General features: G+C 46.2%; 1 protein-coding gene across 4 annotated transcripts in view; it reads right to left on the reverse strand.

The window, feature by feature from the left end:
* The window catches only part of CEP290 (centrosomal protein 290), a 3,224,991-nt gene that overhangs the window by 1,360,718 nt on the left and 1,847,258 nt on the right, over positions 1 to 17,015 (reverse strand). For all 4 annotated transcript variants that reach the window (XM_069629332.1, XM_069629331.1, XM_069629333.1 and 1 more), the window contains one exon: positions 16,650 to 16,916. In XM_069629332.1, the coding sequence (XP_069485433.1) occupies positions 16,650 to 16,916 (267 nt within the window). The remainder of the gene's footprint in view (positions 1 to 16,649; positions 16,917 to 17,015) is intronic.

Here is a 17,015-nt window from a genome sequence, read left to right on the forward strand (position 1 = left end):
CCTTGGCCTGGTTTTGTTTCATTTGTTCAGTTTTACACAAAAGTCTGGTGGTTTTAAAACGCCGGCTTTCTGATAGTGGTGAGTACCGGTATTGCCACCATTTTTGGGATTAAGAAAATGAATTCCCCACAGTTCTGAGTTGCTTTTTGGCAATCAGCATTGCCATTCCAAATGGTTTCAGGCTACTGTGTGTGTAGCCCAATGGTGGTTTTAGGCAGTGCCCTCCTGTGCTCACAATATAGGCAAAAAAGTGTGGCAGCCTATTCCTCATGTTTTCCCTGTGCACTCTCTGGGGAGGTCTTGTCCATCATGATGTTTTCCATGCCAGTACTGCACAGTTTTATGGTAGGGCTTGGATGCATGGGTAAAAACATCCCACAAAGGGAAGGAGGAGGAAAAGAGGAAAGTGTTGAGGTGCTTTCGGAACTTAAGCAGGTCCTGCTCAAGACACAAAGGGAGGGGGAGGCTGTTCCATAAGAGGGATCAAGCTGAGGAAAACGAACCTCCTGCTCTCTGTTTAGCAAAATTCTTTACAGACAGTGAGTTGGTGCCAGAAGAACGTAGAGGTCTAGAAGGAGAGTATTTTGTAAGAGAGAGTTGCAGATAGTGTGGTCCCCGGCCCCAGACACCTTTTGGGTGATGCAGAGGGATTTGAATTTCATCTGTGCAGCAACCAGGAGCCATGGGAGACTTTTTAGAGCAGAAGAGATGCAGTCCCTTGCCTTAAGGCCAAGGAAAGATCTCGCTGCTCTATTCTGGTTTAGCTGAAGGGGTCGCAGAGTGAACAAAGGTAGAATGAGGAGGAGGCTATTGCAATAGTCAAGCCTAGAGAGAACCAGGGCTCAGGAAACATCGAACCTCTGGGGGCAGGTGAGAAAAGGGAGAATTCATTTGAAAAGGAAGAGCTGAAAGTGAGACTTCTTAGCAATGTCCTGAGTGTGAGGGAGAAAGGTGAAAGAGGAGCCAAAGATGACTCAAAGGTTTCTGGCTTCATGTTAGGCGATCCTCGGCACATCAGGCCTCCCCACATCAGAACACTGCTCACATTCCCCCAACTTCTCCACCCCAGCTTCGAGGCTCAAGGGATTCGGTGAACCCACAGAACCGAAAACACCGTACCTCCTTTGGTGTACGGGCTCGATTACAACCTTTCCTGCATTGGCAACTGCCTTGGAGATTACATCGCAGAAGGGGCGGCGTTACGTCATCACGTCGATCATGTGATACGGTGTGGCGTTCCTCACGTGATCTTGGTGGACGTCACATGACCCAGAGACGTCACATGACCCAGGGACACACAGTATAAAGAACTGAGAGGCAGGACGAGCATTGCTTCTCAGCTGGCTTCGGACCCTGTTTGGCGTTACTACTTGCTCCTTGCTACCTCGACCACGGAACTCTATCTTGGACTCTCTTGGACACCCCTTTGTACCTTTACTTGGAACTGTTTACCTGTTGCCGGATTTTTTGGACTGCACATCGACTTGTCTTTGGATCATCCCTGAGTAGCTTGCTGTACTCCTACGCCCAAGTCAAGCCCTATCTTACAGGTGGCCTACCCGTATCCACGGTTACCTGCGGTTCTACCTCTCCAGGGACCGCTGCATCTTGTTGAGCCTCGAACCTCCCTACTAGGTTACCTGGGTCTCCCTTACACCAGATAGGTAAGACACTTTAGATTCTTTTGTTTACCTGCTGTATTGTGATTGCCTGGTGCTTAACCTCCTTCCTTCTTGACAGCAGCATCGGTGTTCCAGAGGCTCCGTGGATCTGGGAAGACATCTCTCACCTGTGGCCTCAAGGGTCGCACAGCGGGTTTCTATTTGTTACCCTGTGCGTCACTTGGGGACGGAGGTCTCATCGGTCTACACGACACTCAAGTCAGAACACTTCAGAAGAAGTAGCAGGGGGAGAGCCCAAGGTCAGAGAGAAGGGAAGAAGGAGGGAGCAGGGGTCTCAATCGGAAGGATCTCAGTTTTGCTGGCATTGAACCAGAGATCGTTGGAAGTGCATCAGGCCTAGATGGCAAAAAGGCAGTCAGGGATGAAGGATGGTACGAGTGAGTGAGTAGGAAGTCATAAAAAGAGTTCAGTGTTGTCTGCATAAAACTGGAAGTTGGGAGAGAAGGAGGAGATGAGGAGTGCCAGCTGACCAAGGTAGATGTTCTCTGGCGAAGGACTGGCTCAGACAAACAAATTACTTACCCCTGGTAATGTTCTTTCTATTGGATATTCCTCCCACAGATTCCTCATCTTTGATATACTGATATCATGCATGCAGTCTCAGAAAGGTTTTCGACAGCAGAGGGTGCTGTGGGGCATTGAGTCGATGTCCCTTGATGGTTTCCATTCCCGTGCTTGGAAGGGACGTTGATGATTGTATAAATAACACACACTGCGCCTGTTGCCTCAGTTCTAGTTTTGTTCCCATTTCTGCACAGCCGGCTTGAAAATTACGAAAATCCGCATTTGGACATTTGAAAGAGAGAGAAGTGTATTAATATATTCACCCACAGTCTCAGGGGTAGGCAATGAGGAATCTGTGGGAGAAACATCGAGTAGAAAGAACATTACCAGGGGGGAAGTAATTATTTATTTTAATTGATTGTGTCCTCCCACGGATTCCTCATCTTTTATAGACTCCCATAGCAGTTTCATAGAAGGAGTTTTCTTACTCATATTGTGCAAAACAGCTTTCCCAAACCTAGCATCCTGACTCGACAAGGTGTCCAGACGGTAATGTTTTGAAAAGGTGTGTATTGAAGACCAAGTTATGGCATTACAAATGTCCTACACCTCTTTGCAGAGCATAAGTGGATGCCACTCCTCTGGTAAAATGTGTTAGATTTTCAGGAACATATCTCCCAGCCATAGAAAAACATTCTGTAATACAAAGAATGATCCAACATGAAAGTTTGTTTCCCAGCAAAAATGAAAAGTTCCCAAAAGCAGGGAATGTCTGCCCCTTGCACACTTTCACAGGACAAATAATTAGCCACATTTTATAACATTCTTTTGAGAGTGATTTTGTAACTTAATATTATAGATTATTTAGGTAAAACATGTTAATAAAGAGCATTTTAGAAATGAGCAAATGTAATGTGCAAACATAATACACTAAAGTAAAGATGTATATTCAACAAAGTAAATGTATTGGTGTGACCCAACTCGTTTTGAGAGTTCATCTCTTCATCAGGGGGTCTTGACCAGATGATATTTCTACAAGCAAGCAAAAGAGATTATCTTATGTGGGTAGAATTCATAATGGTTCTACAAATCAACATTTTCTTATATACATATATTTCAACAAATGACCATCTTGACCATCATAATTCCAACATTAGAGCTCATCAATTATGTTTAGACATTTACCTTATCATTTCCATGGTACTAGTGGCAGCAGTGTTCTAAAAATGTAAAGTACTCTGTACTTTACAGCCCAGACTAATAATTTTCAATAACCTTGTGCTTTCTTTAAAAGGTTCTACCACCCCAAAGTACCTGAGAGATCACAGGAGACCAGGAACCAAGAAGATTATGGGACCTCTGGACGGCTCCTGGGGCTAGAAGATGCTCTTCCTTATCGCAGTACCTTTGGTGCGCCTTGGCAGGCGAAGTGGCAGAGTTTCTCGGTTTCACTCGCCGATTCCCTCCGAGGATGGACCCCCTTTGGAAGAAGGAGCCACTGGGATGCAGAGTTCGAGAATAAAAAGAAAAAGTCTTTCTGAAGTGCAGCAGTTTTACTCTTTGCAGTGCTCTCCTTTGGTTGACGATTACTCCGACTGTAGAAGTCCTGTGAAGATGAAACTTGCAGTGGGCTCCTTAAAGGTTTGGTGGATGAAAGTAAGACCCCCTCAGACCCTTCGATGACGGGTGCATAGGTCACTTTTGGTGTTGGTTTCGGATTTATGTGGTTATCCGAATTCCGGTTCTTCAGTGTTGCAGCCGCAGCACAGTCCTCTGGATGGCTTTTGGTGACCTGGACTGACCTCGGACCCTCGCCAAGTCTGGACCCTCAAGACGTCTTTGTTAGCTTCTGGTGGCAGGAAACCCACCGGCGGACCTTCCTCTACACCAAACGACTCTGGGCTCCCTCTGGCGGGAAAAAGTGGTCAGAGATGATGGCAAGGATGTCCTTTGAAATGTTCTTAGAATGTTTAGAACTTTCGCAGCTCTGAGCGTCCAGCAGCACTATGCCAGGGTAGCCCCTCTTCAAGGTGGTAGACCGCAACGGCTTCCAACGGTCACAAAATGCAACTCCGGACCTTGGGCGATATCAATGGATGATGTCCTGGCACTCCTCTTCTGGACTCACAAAGACCCCTTCTCCAGACGGCAGGCCTACAGGACTTGCTTCCAGGGCACTTCGGATGAAGGGTAGCATGTTTGCACAATGGTCCCTCGTAGCTCAGGGAAAGGTCTCCTTCGCAGGTCCTCTCTGGATCAGTCCTTGGTAGACATGACAGCTTTCGGATTACATTGAAAAAATTGCAGCAGCAGACTTCTCCTCGATCTGGACTTCAAGGAACAGCTTCTTCTTGCAAAGCATCAACTTCAGCTTCTGAGAAAATTCGTAAGTGAGAGGTCCCCAGATATACACATCTGTCCCTCATTCACTCCTGCTGAGCCAGGCTCAGTCAGCCAATCACACAGAAGGGCATTCATGCAGTCAGGCAACCAATCAGGCTCACAGGCATTGAGGCCTTTCCCTCCACCCAGACACCAATAAAAAAGATTGTGGATTGGGGTAAGTACCCAGCCTTTCAGCACACTACACTGCACTCATGTCAGTTTCAGTCAGGGCTATCTCATTCATTGTGTCACACGCACACAGAAACCAGACACCCACAACAGAGAATGTGAGTTGACTCCCAACTCCATTAACACAGGTTCCACCCCTGGGGTGTACTGACAACACACAACCCCTGGGAAGGCTCTAGTCAGTCTGACAGGAGGCAGCCCCAGAGCCATATATGGTATTTCCACCAAACAGCCAGTCAGGGGGAAAGGGAACAGAGTCAGGGCTTCCCAGGACTTCGGGAAACAAGGTAAAAGGCAATAGAAAGTAAGAGGCCACAGTGGCCATCTTGACTTTGTGTAGGAATCCATTGATTCCGATGACAGGGCCTGGGTATCCCAAAATGGAGGGCACTCAGATCCACTGCCAAGTGAGCATGTAGCTGCCACCAGCCCATATCCTGCTCTGTGGGCAACACACACGTGCCCAAAAACACACAATGGGTACCATGGTGTACCCCCATCCATGGGTGCCATAAGGGTATTGCATGGGTGGTGTTCATTTAAAGATAAACATGAAAAGCTGCACTGCCAGAGGTCCAGACTGGACCTCAGTGGCAGAAAACATGAGGAAAAAACACAGAAGTGGTAGGACAAGGACCAGAGGCTCTGTCCCCCCATAAGGCATTTGCAGCATTACACTTACAATGAGCTACGTGTCCCAGAACCCCTCAGGGATTCTGATGAAAGAGGCCTGAGGAGGCATGAAGAAGTAGAGGACAGGCAACTAGGCCTAACAGCCATTGCCAGGGTCAGGCAATTAATATTAAGGGTCTACACAAGTACTCAATTGCCCCACTCGAGAGGCATAAAAGGCTGCAGTAGGAAGGAGCAGAGAAAAGGAGTTGGAGCAGGAGATGGAAGGCCGGAAGTAGTAGCAGAAGGCGAAGGGCACGAGGCTGGCAGTTCATGAGGGACAGTGATCACTTAAGGGACGACGGAACGAGAGAAGACCAGATTTCACCTGCAGGTTCTGAGTTGGTCCTCTGTTCACAAACCCTGTTTGGCCGTGGCTGCACCGAGATAGACGTGCTGAAGTTACAAATCTTCCCAGGTGCGCCTTAGTAGCTGTGAAAGCAGAGCTGAGATTGTGTTGCAACTGAAAGGCCCGCGTGAAGCAAGCCGAAGGACAGAGGAATGAAGAAGACTCCCCGTAGTCTAGGCCGGACCGGAAATAACCATTCTGCAGAGGGGTGTGGGTAGTAGTAGCAGAAGAAAATTCGGAAAGTGTAAGCCTTCCACAACTGCAGTGTTTCTGGAGCCGGTGAGTGAAGCTCTGTACTCTGATACAATGAAAACCCCTTGCCGGTAACTGTAACCAGCTGAAATATAACTTGCGTAGAAGTGGAAGCAAGTAAAAATAGTTTGTTGCTATAACAAGTCCTTACAATGAAGGAAAGGTATCACACGGACATTTAATACCCATTAAAGTGTTCGCATAAACAAAAAACATTCTTTTTTTCCCCACTGTCGACTAAATACCTTTAATGGAGTGGTCGGGTGTCTTCAACTGAGAGGGAGATCACTGATTGAAATAAGTCAGAAGGTTAATACTGACTGACGAATTGTTCCAAGTATTATCACATCAAAGAGATTGCAAATGGACAATTAGGATTCCTGACAAGAGCCAAAGTAACACTCTGTATGAATGCAAGGGAATGCAAGTCATTAAAGTTCTTTGAAGTTAAAAATCTTCATCAAAGAGTGGTCAAGTATATCTAAATCTGTTTCTCTTGTGAAGTTTGAATCTTGCAACATCCAGAAGCGATATTTTTTAATTGAGAAGTTGTTCAAGTAAAGAGAAGAACATGCATTACCCAAGACAGTAGGCAAATCATTTCTACAGTGAAACCAGCCCTATTAAAATCTAATCACCTGTCTTTTGAAGTTGTTGAAGTTGTTAAAAGGTCCAGTGTCCTCTGATACAAGGGTGACAAGGTTATCCAAAGCTGGAAGAGTGGCAATTCAGCTCTGGATTAGCTACTGGTACCAAAAAGGTTTGCATGAAGCCGGGGAAGGGAGCTGGGTGCTTGTGCAAAGATTCAGTGCATAATCTGTAAGGCTGATACTGTTGAAGCTGAGAAAGAGAAGCAGCTTTGGAAACCAAGGCAGATTATATTAATAGCAGATTATATTGGTAGCACTAAAACAGATGGATGAGGCAAAGAGGCTGCCCCTTTCTTAAGACATAGGAACGAAGAGTGCCTTTCCTACCTGTGGAGGTCGAAGAGTCTTGTCTTTAAGTTGCTTAACGATCATTAAGTACCAAGTAGAGGTCGAGCTAATAGAACTCTGGTTATCTATAAAATTTTCAGATCACATTATATTGAAGGTTGTTGAAGCAGTAGAACACTGTGAAACAAAGGAGCTTGCTTCCACAGTTAAAGTGTTGTCGAGAGGAGAGCAACACCCTAAGAAGAAACATCCTGACAAATTATATGAAGGGACTGACAAGGGCAGTCAGCAGTACCAGCACGCTGTGCTGGTGTTCGAGTACCTTTTCAGATTCTACTGTTTCTACTGTTGGAGGCGTGTGCTCAGAGGCGTGTCCCGAGCCCTCCATTCTACAAACATCCAGCCCTCCGCGAAGCGGACCGCGAAGGGACTGACAAGGGCAGTCAGCGGGCCCGCGTGACCGCTTGACGAGCCTGCGACGAACGCACCCTGCTTGCATATCGATCCATCGCCCTTCAGGCCCGGCGGATGGCAGCCATAGAGGAGCCCGCAAAGCGGAAACTTGGGGTGGAGGCCCAGGACAAGCGCGTATTAAGAAACGGCAAACCTCGTCCGCCACCGTGTAACAACAAGGACAGCGCAACCTCGCCAGAAAGTGTAGAGCAACTGGCAACCCTGAGATTGCAGCGGATTTCCCGAATAAAACACGCGGGAAAAGAAGTACAGGTAAACTCCATCCGGCATACTGAGATGAACGAAGTAAGTGACTTCAGGTTTCCTCCGATTGAATCTCAAAGTGTGGAAGGTTTACCGGCTATAACAGCGCCAATGGCGGGATGAGTCTTAGAAAATCCCCAAGCTGTTACAGCAACATCGATGTGTCCTGTGCCCCCCCTACACCTTCAGTCACATCACCCACCCTCACAGCTCAGGGCCGAGAAATCGGGTGTGGAAGAATAATAAACCCGGTGATAGCCCCACTGTGCGCTGAAGGAGCGGAAGGAGAATGCCTCGAGCATCCTAACTCGCCCGCACGGGAGATGAGGGTGATGGGATTCTGGCACCTGCCCCAACCTATAGACTCCCTTGTGGTGAAAGTACTAAGTCCAGGGGGCACCACGGAGTCACTTCCCTCCGCACCCCAGGAGAAGCGGATAGTGGTCATGATACACAACACAGAGGGAGAGGAGGAGTTGAGAACACCCCCGGACTCAGGGGTTCTATTATCAGCTCCCCAAGTCTTGGGCAAATTTGTGGGTAAGGTGGGAGAGGTAGAAAAAGAGGGACGGGAGACAGTGGGATCTGTTGTAGAAGATGGGGACGTCCAAATCTGCGCTTCCCCCCGCGGCTGGTAACTCCAGCGTTGAACACCGGCGGAAACGATCCCCCCACACTCTTATCGAACTTCGCCCCACCATGCGGAACAGATGCGACGGGTATAGTAACAAATGCCGACCAGATAATCGACATCTCGCCGAAAATGGCGGGAGGCAGCCACAAAATGTCCTCTCGCAGAGCGGTAAGGGCTAAACCCCCATATAAAAGAGGGCAGGTGGGGGGGAAAAAACACCCTACTTTTCAAGGTATAAAATCAAAACCAACTCTGAAAGAGTTTTTTGGGAAAAAAATACGAATGGAGGAAACAATACGGCATGATATTTCAGATGCAGAACTGCTGGCCATAGTGGAAGACAGAGCAATGCATTTTCTACACTTAAATCCTCCCCCTGAGATGACTGTTTTGCCAGAGAAAGTGGCAAATAACTCACTACATCAGCCGACTCAAGGGAACCAGACCCTGAACCCAATTAGCATGGGTGCAGATGCAGTATCCGGGAAGGGCAGCCAGTACCTGGCTCCGCTCTTGCACCTAGCGACTGGTTGAACAAAGAGCTGGTCATAACTCAGCTAAATGTCAAGACTATACCAGTGGGAAGCGACACCCCTGGAAGGGTGACCCTACCTACTGGCAACTTATTTGATACGAGGAAGAAAGTAGTGGGCTTGGGCACGCTGGAAACCCTAACAGGGGAGACACATCTGCCCCCAGCTTCGGATAAGGGCCCTCCTGTTTTGCCCAATGCACCCGCTCCACGAATTCCTCACCTTATCGCGATTAGTCCTGAAGCACTCACAGAAGGGGATGTCCCTTCAAACGATACAAGCCCGAGATACTCCAAAGATCTGGGCCCCCTGTTGGCTCCTAGATGGCAAGGAGAAAATCCCCCTAGTGAAGTGCTAGAAATGCCCTTGAAAAAGAGGATCTCATGACTACGCTGTCCTCGGTTACCATTGCATTGGCCCCGTTAGGGAAACTATACGAAGCAATCAGCGACACTTTAAAAGATCAAACTACTCTGATTGCACACATGCACACTAAACTGACCTTTCTAGAGGGCTTCATCACTGCACACCTACATCATAAAGGAGATGACAAGGAAGTCTCTAGTGCTGAGATTCGATCAGGGCCCGCAGAAAGGTCAGTCATTCCCAATCCAAGTTTGGCAAATTGGCAAACAAACACCCAAGGGACACAAACTATAGAGCGACCTGGGATGAATGAACCCCTTGTGACGACCCAAGGTCGTGGGGGGGAAGGGGACATTGAGGGGGGGAACTGGCTTATAGAGAGACCCCACTCTCCGGCAAAATCTGTTGACCAACCGGAATATAACATAAAGGACGGCCAGTCTCTGAGTCGTTCAGCCAGTAAATCAGGAAAGAAAAATGGATCAGTGGCATTCACCCTCCCAGAAAACGCAATAATTCAACCATGTGTGAAACCAATAGATTTCTCCACAATGAAAATTCCATCTACCTTTGAAATTTTCCAACATAAAGGCCAAAACAACCCAATCGCGAAGGGGAAGAAAGTTCTAAAAAACAAGTCCCAGCGAGAGCCCACACAAAAGGCTAAACCTGAGAATAAGGACTTGAGGAATGAAGGAAAAACCACCCCACCAACACAAAATCGTCAAGTTTTCAAATTAAAACCCGCGGAAAAGACGCGGGCGACCTCTCGGAGTCTAGAAAGATCGCGAGAGGGCTCCAGTAGCTCAATCGATCTACTGAATATGAGCATTTATACGGTTGAGGAATCAGAATCAGAAATTCCCCAAGCGTTGGCCCAAAAAAGAAAAAAAACAGAAACTCGTGATAACGGAGATAAGGACGAACCAAAATCAAAGGCTTTGCTTCTCGATTCTCCTTCGACTTCTCCGTGGGCTGCGGTAAAAACCACTTCGCCCCTGAGAAGAGTAAGCAAGAATCCAGGCCCAGCGCTGGGTAAGAGACCCCATGGGAGAAACCAATTGGAAGCCCACCCCCGAAATCTACATCAAAGCCACAGCTCCCCCGGGGCGAAAAATCCCTGGATTCAACAAGAGAGCAGAAAGTACAGGAGCCCTTCACCGGATAAACCCAAACGTCATTATAGATCTAGAGTCCACACCTTGTCGGGCACAGGTCGGCGGGAGGGCAGATTTACTCGCCTCAACAGCCCACCTCTGCTTGGGCAAAGAAGAACGATGACAAGAACATTTAAACTCCAAAGAACACAAGAAAGACAGGATAGATGGATATTAAATCGAAAGGCACTACTCAAATTATTCCAGAAGAGTCGGTTATCGCATATCGATGTTACAAAAGACACAAATATTTTGGAACCGAACCCTAATGGAAGATCTGATAGTTCGTACTTACATATTGGATCGAACTATATTCAAGATCAAATCTGGAATGCAAGAGACAGATTATATAACCTGGGCTTTGACCTGTTAAATGCTATGGAGGGCAAAACATCAACCTCGCCTCTTCGGGAGCGGTCCTTCTATTGACCCAGACATCAAGATCATGACCAAGACTTGTTACCTTACAAAACCCCCACAAGGCCCCAAATGTCTAGTAAACATGATGAAAATCGCTCTCAGAGAGCCTCTAACAATCTGAACAATCGACGCGACACAGAAAGCAGAAGGAGATGGGAGAGAAGTCCTGACCGGGTTCCATTCTCGACACGAAACCCCACCCAAAGAATCTTTCAACGTGTGGAGCAAGCCGAGGAAATACCGCAACCAGGCAGAAGCCTTTCGGGGAAAATCTACCCGGCTGGGGAAGGAAGGAGAAACAACAACAAGTAGCCACTAGACGCCCTCTCCGGTGACTTTTCAGAGAAAGTATCGATCTCTACGGAAGTCCCGGAGACATCATTGAAATAGGGATCGTGGAACACCAGAGGCTTCAGCCATCTAACGGTCTCTTCAGATGTCAACTTGGGGAGCTTCGACGTTTTATGTTTGCAGGAAACGTGGCTAATGGAGCCACCAACGCTGGACGGTTTTCAAATGGCACACTCACCCGCCCTTAGAGAGGAGAGAGGCAGGCCTAGATCTGGCCTCATTACGGCCCTAAGAGCGGGCTCTGGACTATCATTGTCCAATACACCCGTGGCATCAGAATTTTTTTTGGCTACGCTTCTGGAGTGGGAAAGGCCGAAAGGCCCTGCAGACCCCAATCATAAATCAGAAATCCTTCTGATTAGCGTATATTGGAACCCAAAGCGAGTGAACAATGACTCTTTTCTCGCACAAATTGAGAGCCTAATAGATGACTTTTTAATAACATCTACCTCGAGCGATGTGATCATTGCCGGAGATTTGAATACGGACCTAACTCTCGATTCCAAAGAGCCCCAAGACAGAAACAGCATGTGGCACAACTTCCTAGACACAAGAGAGATGCATATCCTGGGGCAAAGGGCCGATAAGAAAACTGAAGCTATCCCAACCTGGGAAAGAGGAAATCAAACGGCAACAATTGACTACATTAGGTGTCCAAGAGCCTCCTGCCGCTGTGCTCATCCCTTACAACTATAAGAACACAGCACAGCGACCACAATCTACTAACTTTCTCGTGGGAGTCAAGGAGAAGAAAGGAGGAGTACGGCGCACAGGATCTGCTAGTAAACCAAAGCGGGATAAGACTGAGACTGTCGGAAGTAGCTATTTCCAAAATAACCAACCAATACAAGGAACACAAGCTGATTAAGCAGCTAAGCCCAGCAAGCAGGATCGAATATCTGCCCCTACTAACAGTCTACCACAGGAAAAAAAAAAAGGTGCTACATTACGGATCTAAAGCCCCACTTCACACTTATAATGAACAACTAGTTACCCGAAGAAAGGAGGTCAGAAAGCTACAACGGGAGGCAGCAAAAACAATGTCACCAAGCAAGAAGGTCAAAACCGCTATTGCAGGAAAAGCCTACAAAGTTTGGCTGAAGTCAACTAAGGCAAATAGGTACCAGGCAGACGCGGAAAACATGCTGAGTGCTATTAGTGGTCAAAAGGTACACGATTTCTGGTCACTGATTAAAGGCAACTCTCAATTAGCGAACCAGGTACTACAAAACACAATCGGTGAAAAATCCTGGATATCTCACTTTGAAAACCTATATGGAACCCGGGACAAGGTAATAGAGAACCGGATACCTAGTTCTGGAGAACTATGGGAAATTCCAACGGACCTGAACACAATTAAAGGGAAAATAACTCAGCTCAACGGATCCAGAGCGGCAGGACCCGACGGCATAACCAATTTCGATATAAAGAACAAATTGGAATTCTGGGCCCCTTTCATCCAGGAAGTTTTTTCAAACTGTATTAGACTCTCGACCATCCCATCATCCTGGAAGAAAGCGATTTTGGTCCCTATTTTCAAAAAAGGATCTAAAGACAACCCTTCACATTATCGGCCCATCGCTTTACTAGACTCCATAGGAAAGCTCTTTGGGGCCTTAATCCTGGACAACTTTAGCAACTGGATCTCGGCGACTGATCTGTCGGATCCCTTCCAGGCGGGTTTCGTGAAAAACGTCGGCACTTTGGCTAATGTTCTGGCAGTGAGCACACTAAAAGCCAAGGTATTCGAGGGCAGCCCCAAGATCTACATGGCATTCATCGACCTGGTCCAGGCGTTTGACCGGGTAGACAGGCAACGATTATGGGATAAATTACAACACCACGCCTGCCCCCCAAGGATACTGGAACCCATAAAGGCCCTATATACAGAAACCACAATATGTGTCCGGCTCAACAACCAAGGCCTTCTGTCCACCTGGATGAAGACAGTAAGAGGGGTAAAGCAGGGATGCCCTTTAGCTCCTGCCCTGTATAACGCATATACGGCTGACTTCAAAGAGTACGAAGCTAGAGTCCGGACATTCCCACCGACATTGGGAGCTAGCAAAATCCCACGATTGCCATACGCGGATGACATAATCCTCTTCGATGTAACTCCTATCAGCCTCCAAAGACAGATAAATAACCTTGATTCTTATCTCAAAGAGAACAACCCCCTGATGAATTTGGAAAAGACCAAAATCATGACTTTGGGAGGAAACTAAAGGAAGTCAGAGAAATTCACATGGGCGGTAAATAACATCAAAATTGAATTGGTTGACAGCTTTAAATATCTGGGAGTGATTATCAACAAGAACTGCAAGGAAAAACTGATGCAGGAGAACATCATGACTAAGGCGAGACTTCTCGCCTCTCAATCTCGGACAATATTGAAAAAATATGGAAAATTCACCATGGCCCCTGTGATAACCTTCTACAAGGCCAAAGTGATCCCGACACTCACGTATGGAGCAGAAGCCCTACCGAATCTGCCAACATCTTCCTGGCTAAAAGTGGAAGGTTTTTATTGGAGAAAGGTCCTTAACCTTCCTGATTCGCTACCAATGGTGATAATAAGAAGGGAACTTTCCCTACAATCTTTGACCTCTATTGTCTCTCGTAATGAAGCAATGTTATTCCGAAAATGCCTACTCCCAAACCCCTCACGGATCATGCAAGAAATCCAGTATGAAATCCGGTCTGGATCATGTAAAATGCTCACAAGTTGGATGGTAAAGATCGAATCAATCTTAGAGAATGCTGGAAGTTCTAAAGACGAACTAATTAATAACCCGGCCAAGGCGAAATCTCGACTACTAAATCAAGACTGGATCGATACTTTGGAAAAAGCTGCCGCCTCAAAACTGTTTAAAGATCCTACTTCTCAGCTGTCCAAAGTGAATGAGCTTAAACCTTACTTATTAAGAGGACCGAACTCTAAACTCAGGATGAACTTTTTAAGAATCTGCCTTAATATCGTTCACACAAGGGAAGTCCTATTCCGTAGAAAACTGGCCCCGGACGAAGCATGCAGATTCTGCACGAAGTCAGAGATGGCTGAAACCATAAGACACCTCCTGCTCAACTGCGTAGGCGTCACAGGCCCCCGCCAGAGACACCTCGGACATTTGTTCAAAAACCTATACGTCTACGAGGAAGAGGAATGGTGGTGCCGGCTCATAAGTGGGGAAAAGACTACTTGGGTGATCGCGGTGGTAGGGTTCTTTCGAGAGATCGGCCTGCTTACCTGACCGCAGACACGGATGGGCAGGATAGCCAGCTGGGTGTCCTTAGCCCGCCACTCTTGTGGGGGTCGCGATCCCTGTCCATGATCCCGGTGTAGAATCAGAGTAGGAACTATGTGTGACTGCAACACAGGTTAAAGTAAGACTCCACGCCATTCTGTTAGTGAACTTCGAACAGTTAATGGGAGGATCACATCTCTACTTTGTAAAAATTGTATTATACAATTAAATCAAATAAAAATTTTTTTTAAAAAAATTATATTATATTAAAGAGGCTGCAGAGGCTGCAAACATATGGACAGTGGTTGAAGTAGAAGCAGTACTTTTGTATTGTGAACTATATCTAGTCCATCCAGGATTACCATTGGTGCTGTTTTCTTTATTGGAATTGAAAGGGGAATTTTTCAACAGACAGATAAAGAACTATTGCCAGTGGGTGTGTATGTAGGTGAACTTTTGTTTACTTTGGAACTTTCTAGAACGGATTCAAGACTTTCGTTTCTGTATGAACACTTGGAGAGCGTGACTTTGGACAATCCTGGGAAAGGGATCTACCCAGGACAGGTGAAGGTTATCTAAGTCATTGATTGTTTGATAATAATTTATTTAGGTTTATTATTTGCTTTGTATGTTCTGTTTAGTGTGAGGGTCAGTTTTGTGTAAGCTAGGAGATTTTCCCTTAGAACCTAGACTAGATAGGGAACTTCCTGGTAGAGTAGGTTTAGTGAGGTTGTCTTTGCAGTTTTTGGTAGCAAATAATTTCTAATGTTGAGAAAATCACAAGCAGTTGTCCGCCTCTCATTACTGACCCCTCACAACTCTCTTGCATTTGCAAGAACAAGATACAATAAAAACATTAGGAATCAGCTCCATCTAGTCTGCATCTCTGAGCTTCACTCAAACCACTGTCCTTAAAATGCTGAAAATACTATGCCCACATCCTTCAAAAAATAACTTATGACAATAGGTCATTTTTAGAACTACTACACAATAAGGAAATATGCACAATGCGCTCTTCTGAGGGGTCACCTATCATGCCATAAGCTCCATTTGAGAGCCAAGCTAAACAGTAAAAGCAACAGCCAACATGTGTACTGGTGTTGAAAAAACGAGGACCCATAGAGAAATATAAAGTCAAAAAGAAAACCATGAATTAACACATGTACGTGCCCTCCCAGAGACCAGACTGTCAATAAGCCCTCTTGAGATGTGGAAAAATAAAACAAATTACCAATGATGGCTTAATAGCTTTCATTATATTAAGGTGTCTCACACATACTAGTTGCCCATAGGGCACAAATCAGAATCTTAAAATACTTGTGTGACGTTCTCAGATTATGTTTGCTAACACCTGTGGATTTTAGGTGTCGGCTGAGGACAGCCCCACAAGGCCCTGATGTGCATCGAGTCTGTGGGCCTCATTACAAATCGCCCGGTATGGAAACAACGGTTGCGGTAAACCCGCTGCCACCGTTGTTTCCATGCCGGGCGATCGCAACTCCTGCAGGCGGGAGGTGAGGATCCCGCCAGGTCTGACCTGGCGGGTTTAACACCGCCCGCCTGCAGGCAGACGAGGAAACACCGGCAGCATTATGAGATGCTGCCGGTGTTTCCATGATCCCCATTCCCATCGAGTCCCATAGGACTCAATGGGAATGGGGATTAACACCATTCCGCCTACGTGATTCCCGGAAAACCGAGGTTGTAATCCCCCGGTAATTCCGGGAATCACGAAGGCGGAATGGTAATACGAGTCCGGCGGTAACCAGGCGGTTTTACCGCCGCGGTTACCGCCGGACTCGTAATGAGGCCCTGTAAATTGTTTGATGCAATATATGTTTTAGTAACTCATCTCAGCCATAACTACTTGTATTGTGATGTGTTGTTGCAACAAAGTGTACCACAATCAATAAATAAAGTTAAAAAAAAAGAAAAACTTGTGGATTTTCAAAAGTACATGACTCTAGGTAAGAAACCCATTCTGTGAAATGTTTTGTGTAAATGTGAATCACCAAAGTCGCCCATACTCACAATGTTACAGATTTTCTTTAAAACAGCATCAAGTATCTTTGGATATTGTGTTTTTCCTGGCAACACCCAAAAGTCACTTTTATGTATTGAGCAAAAATGCAGATGAGAATCTCTCATGATCTTGACTTAAAGAGAATAGGGGTACAAACTGAAAGATGCAACAAAGAATTGTTAAGGATAATGTTTGAAATATAAAACAGAAAATAGAAGAAACTTTTACAAACCTCTCTTGCTTTTGCCAGAAGGTGCTGGTACTTTTTCAGTACTTCGTCTTTTTGATTTAACCTTGCCTGCATATTTGCAATAGTCTGATGGGCCACTTTTAAATTCTGTTGGTGCTCAATATCATGCTCTTTTTGACCAAATTCCATTAGTATCCTATCCCGTTCTGCTGTAGCTGGCAATCGAAGCCTTAATTCATTGATCACTTTGTCTCTGGCTAAGACGTTTTGTTCTGCCTTCCATAAAGCATCTCCCTTTTCTTTGATTTTCTGAAACAACAATACAATATATCTATGAACCAGCCTTGATACAGTGTAATGACAGGAAGGAAAATAAATTAGAGAACAGATCGCACTCAATGCTGAGAT

Source organism: Ambystoma mexicanum, chromosome 12 (genome assembly GCF_040938575.1).
Source record: "Ambystoma mexicanum isolate Mex_15411 chromosome 12, UKY_AmexF1_1, whole genome shotgun sequence".
NCBI lineage: Eukaryota > Metazoa > Chordata > Amphibia > Caudata > Ambystomatidae > Ambystoma > Ambystoma mexicanum.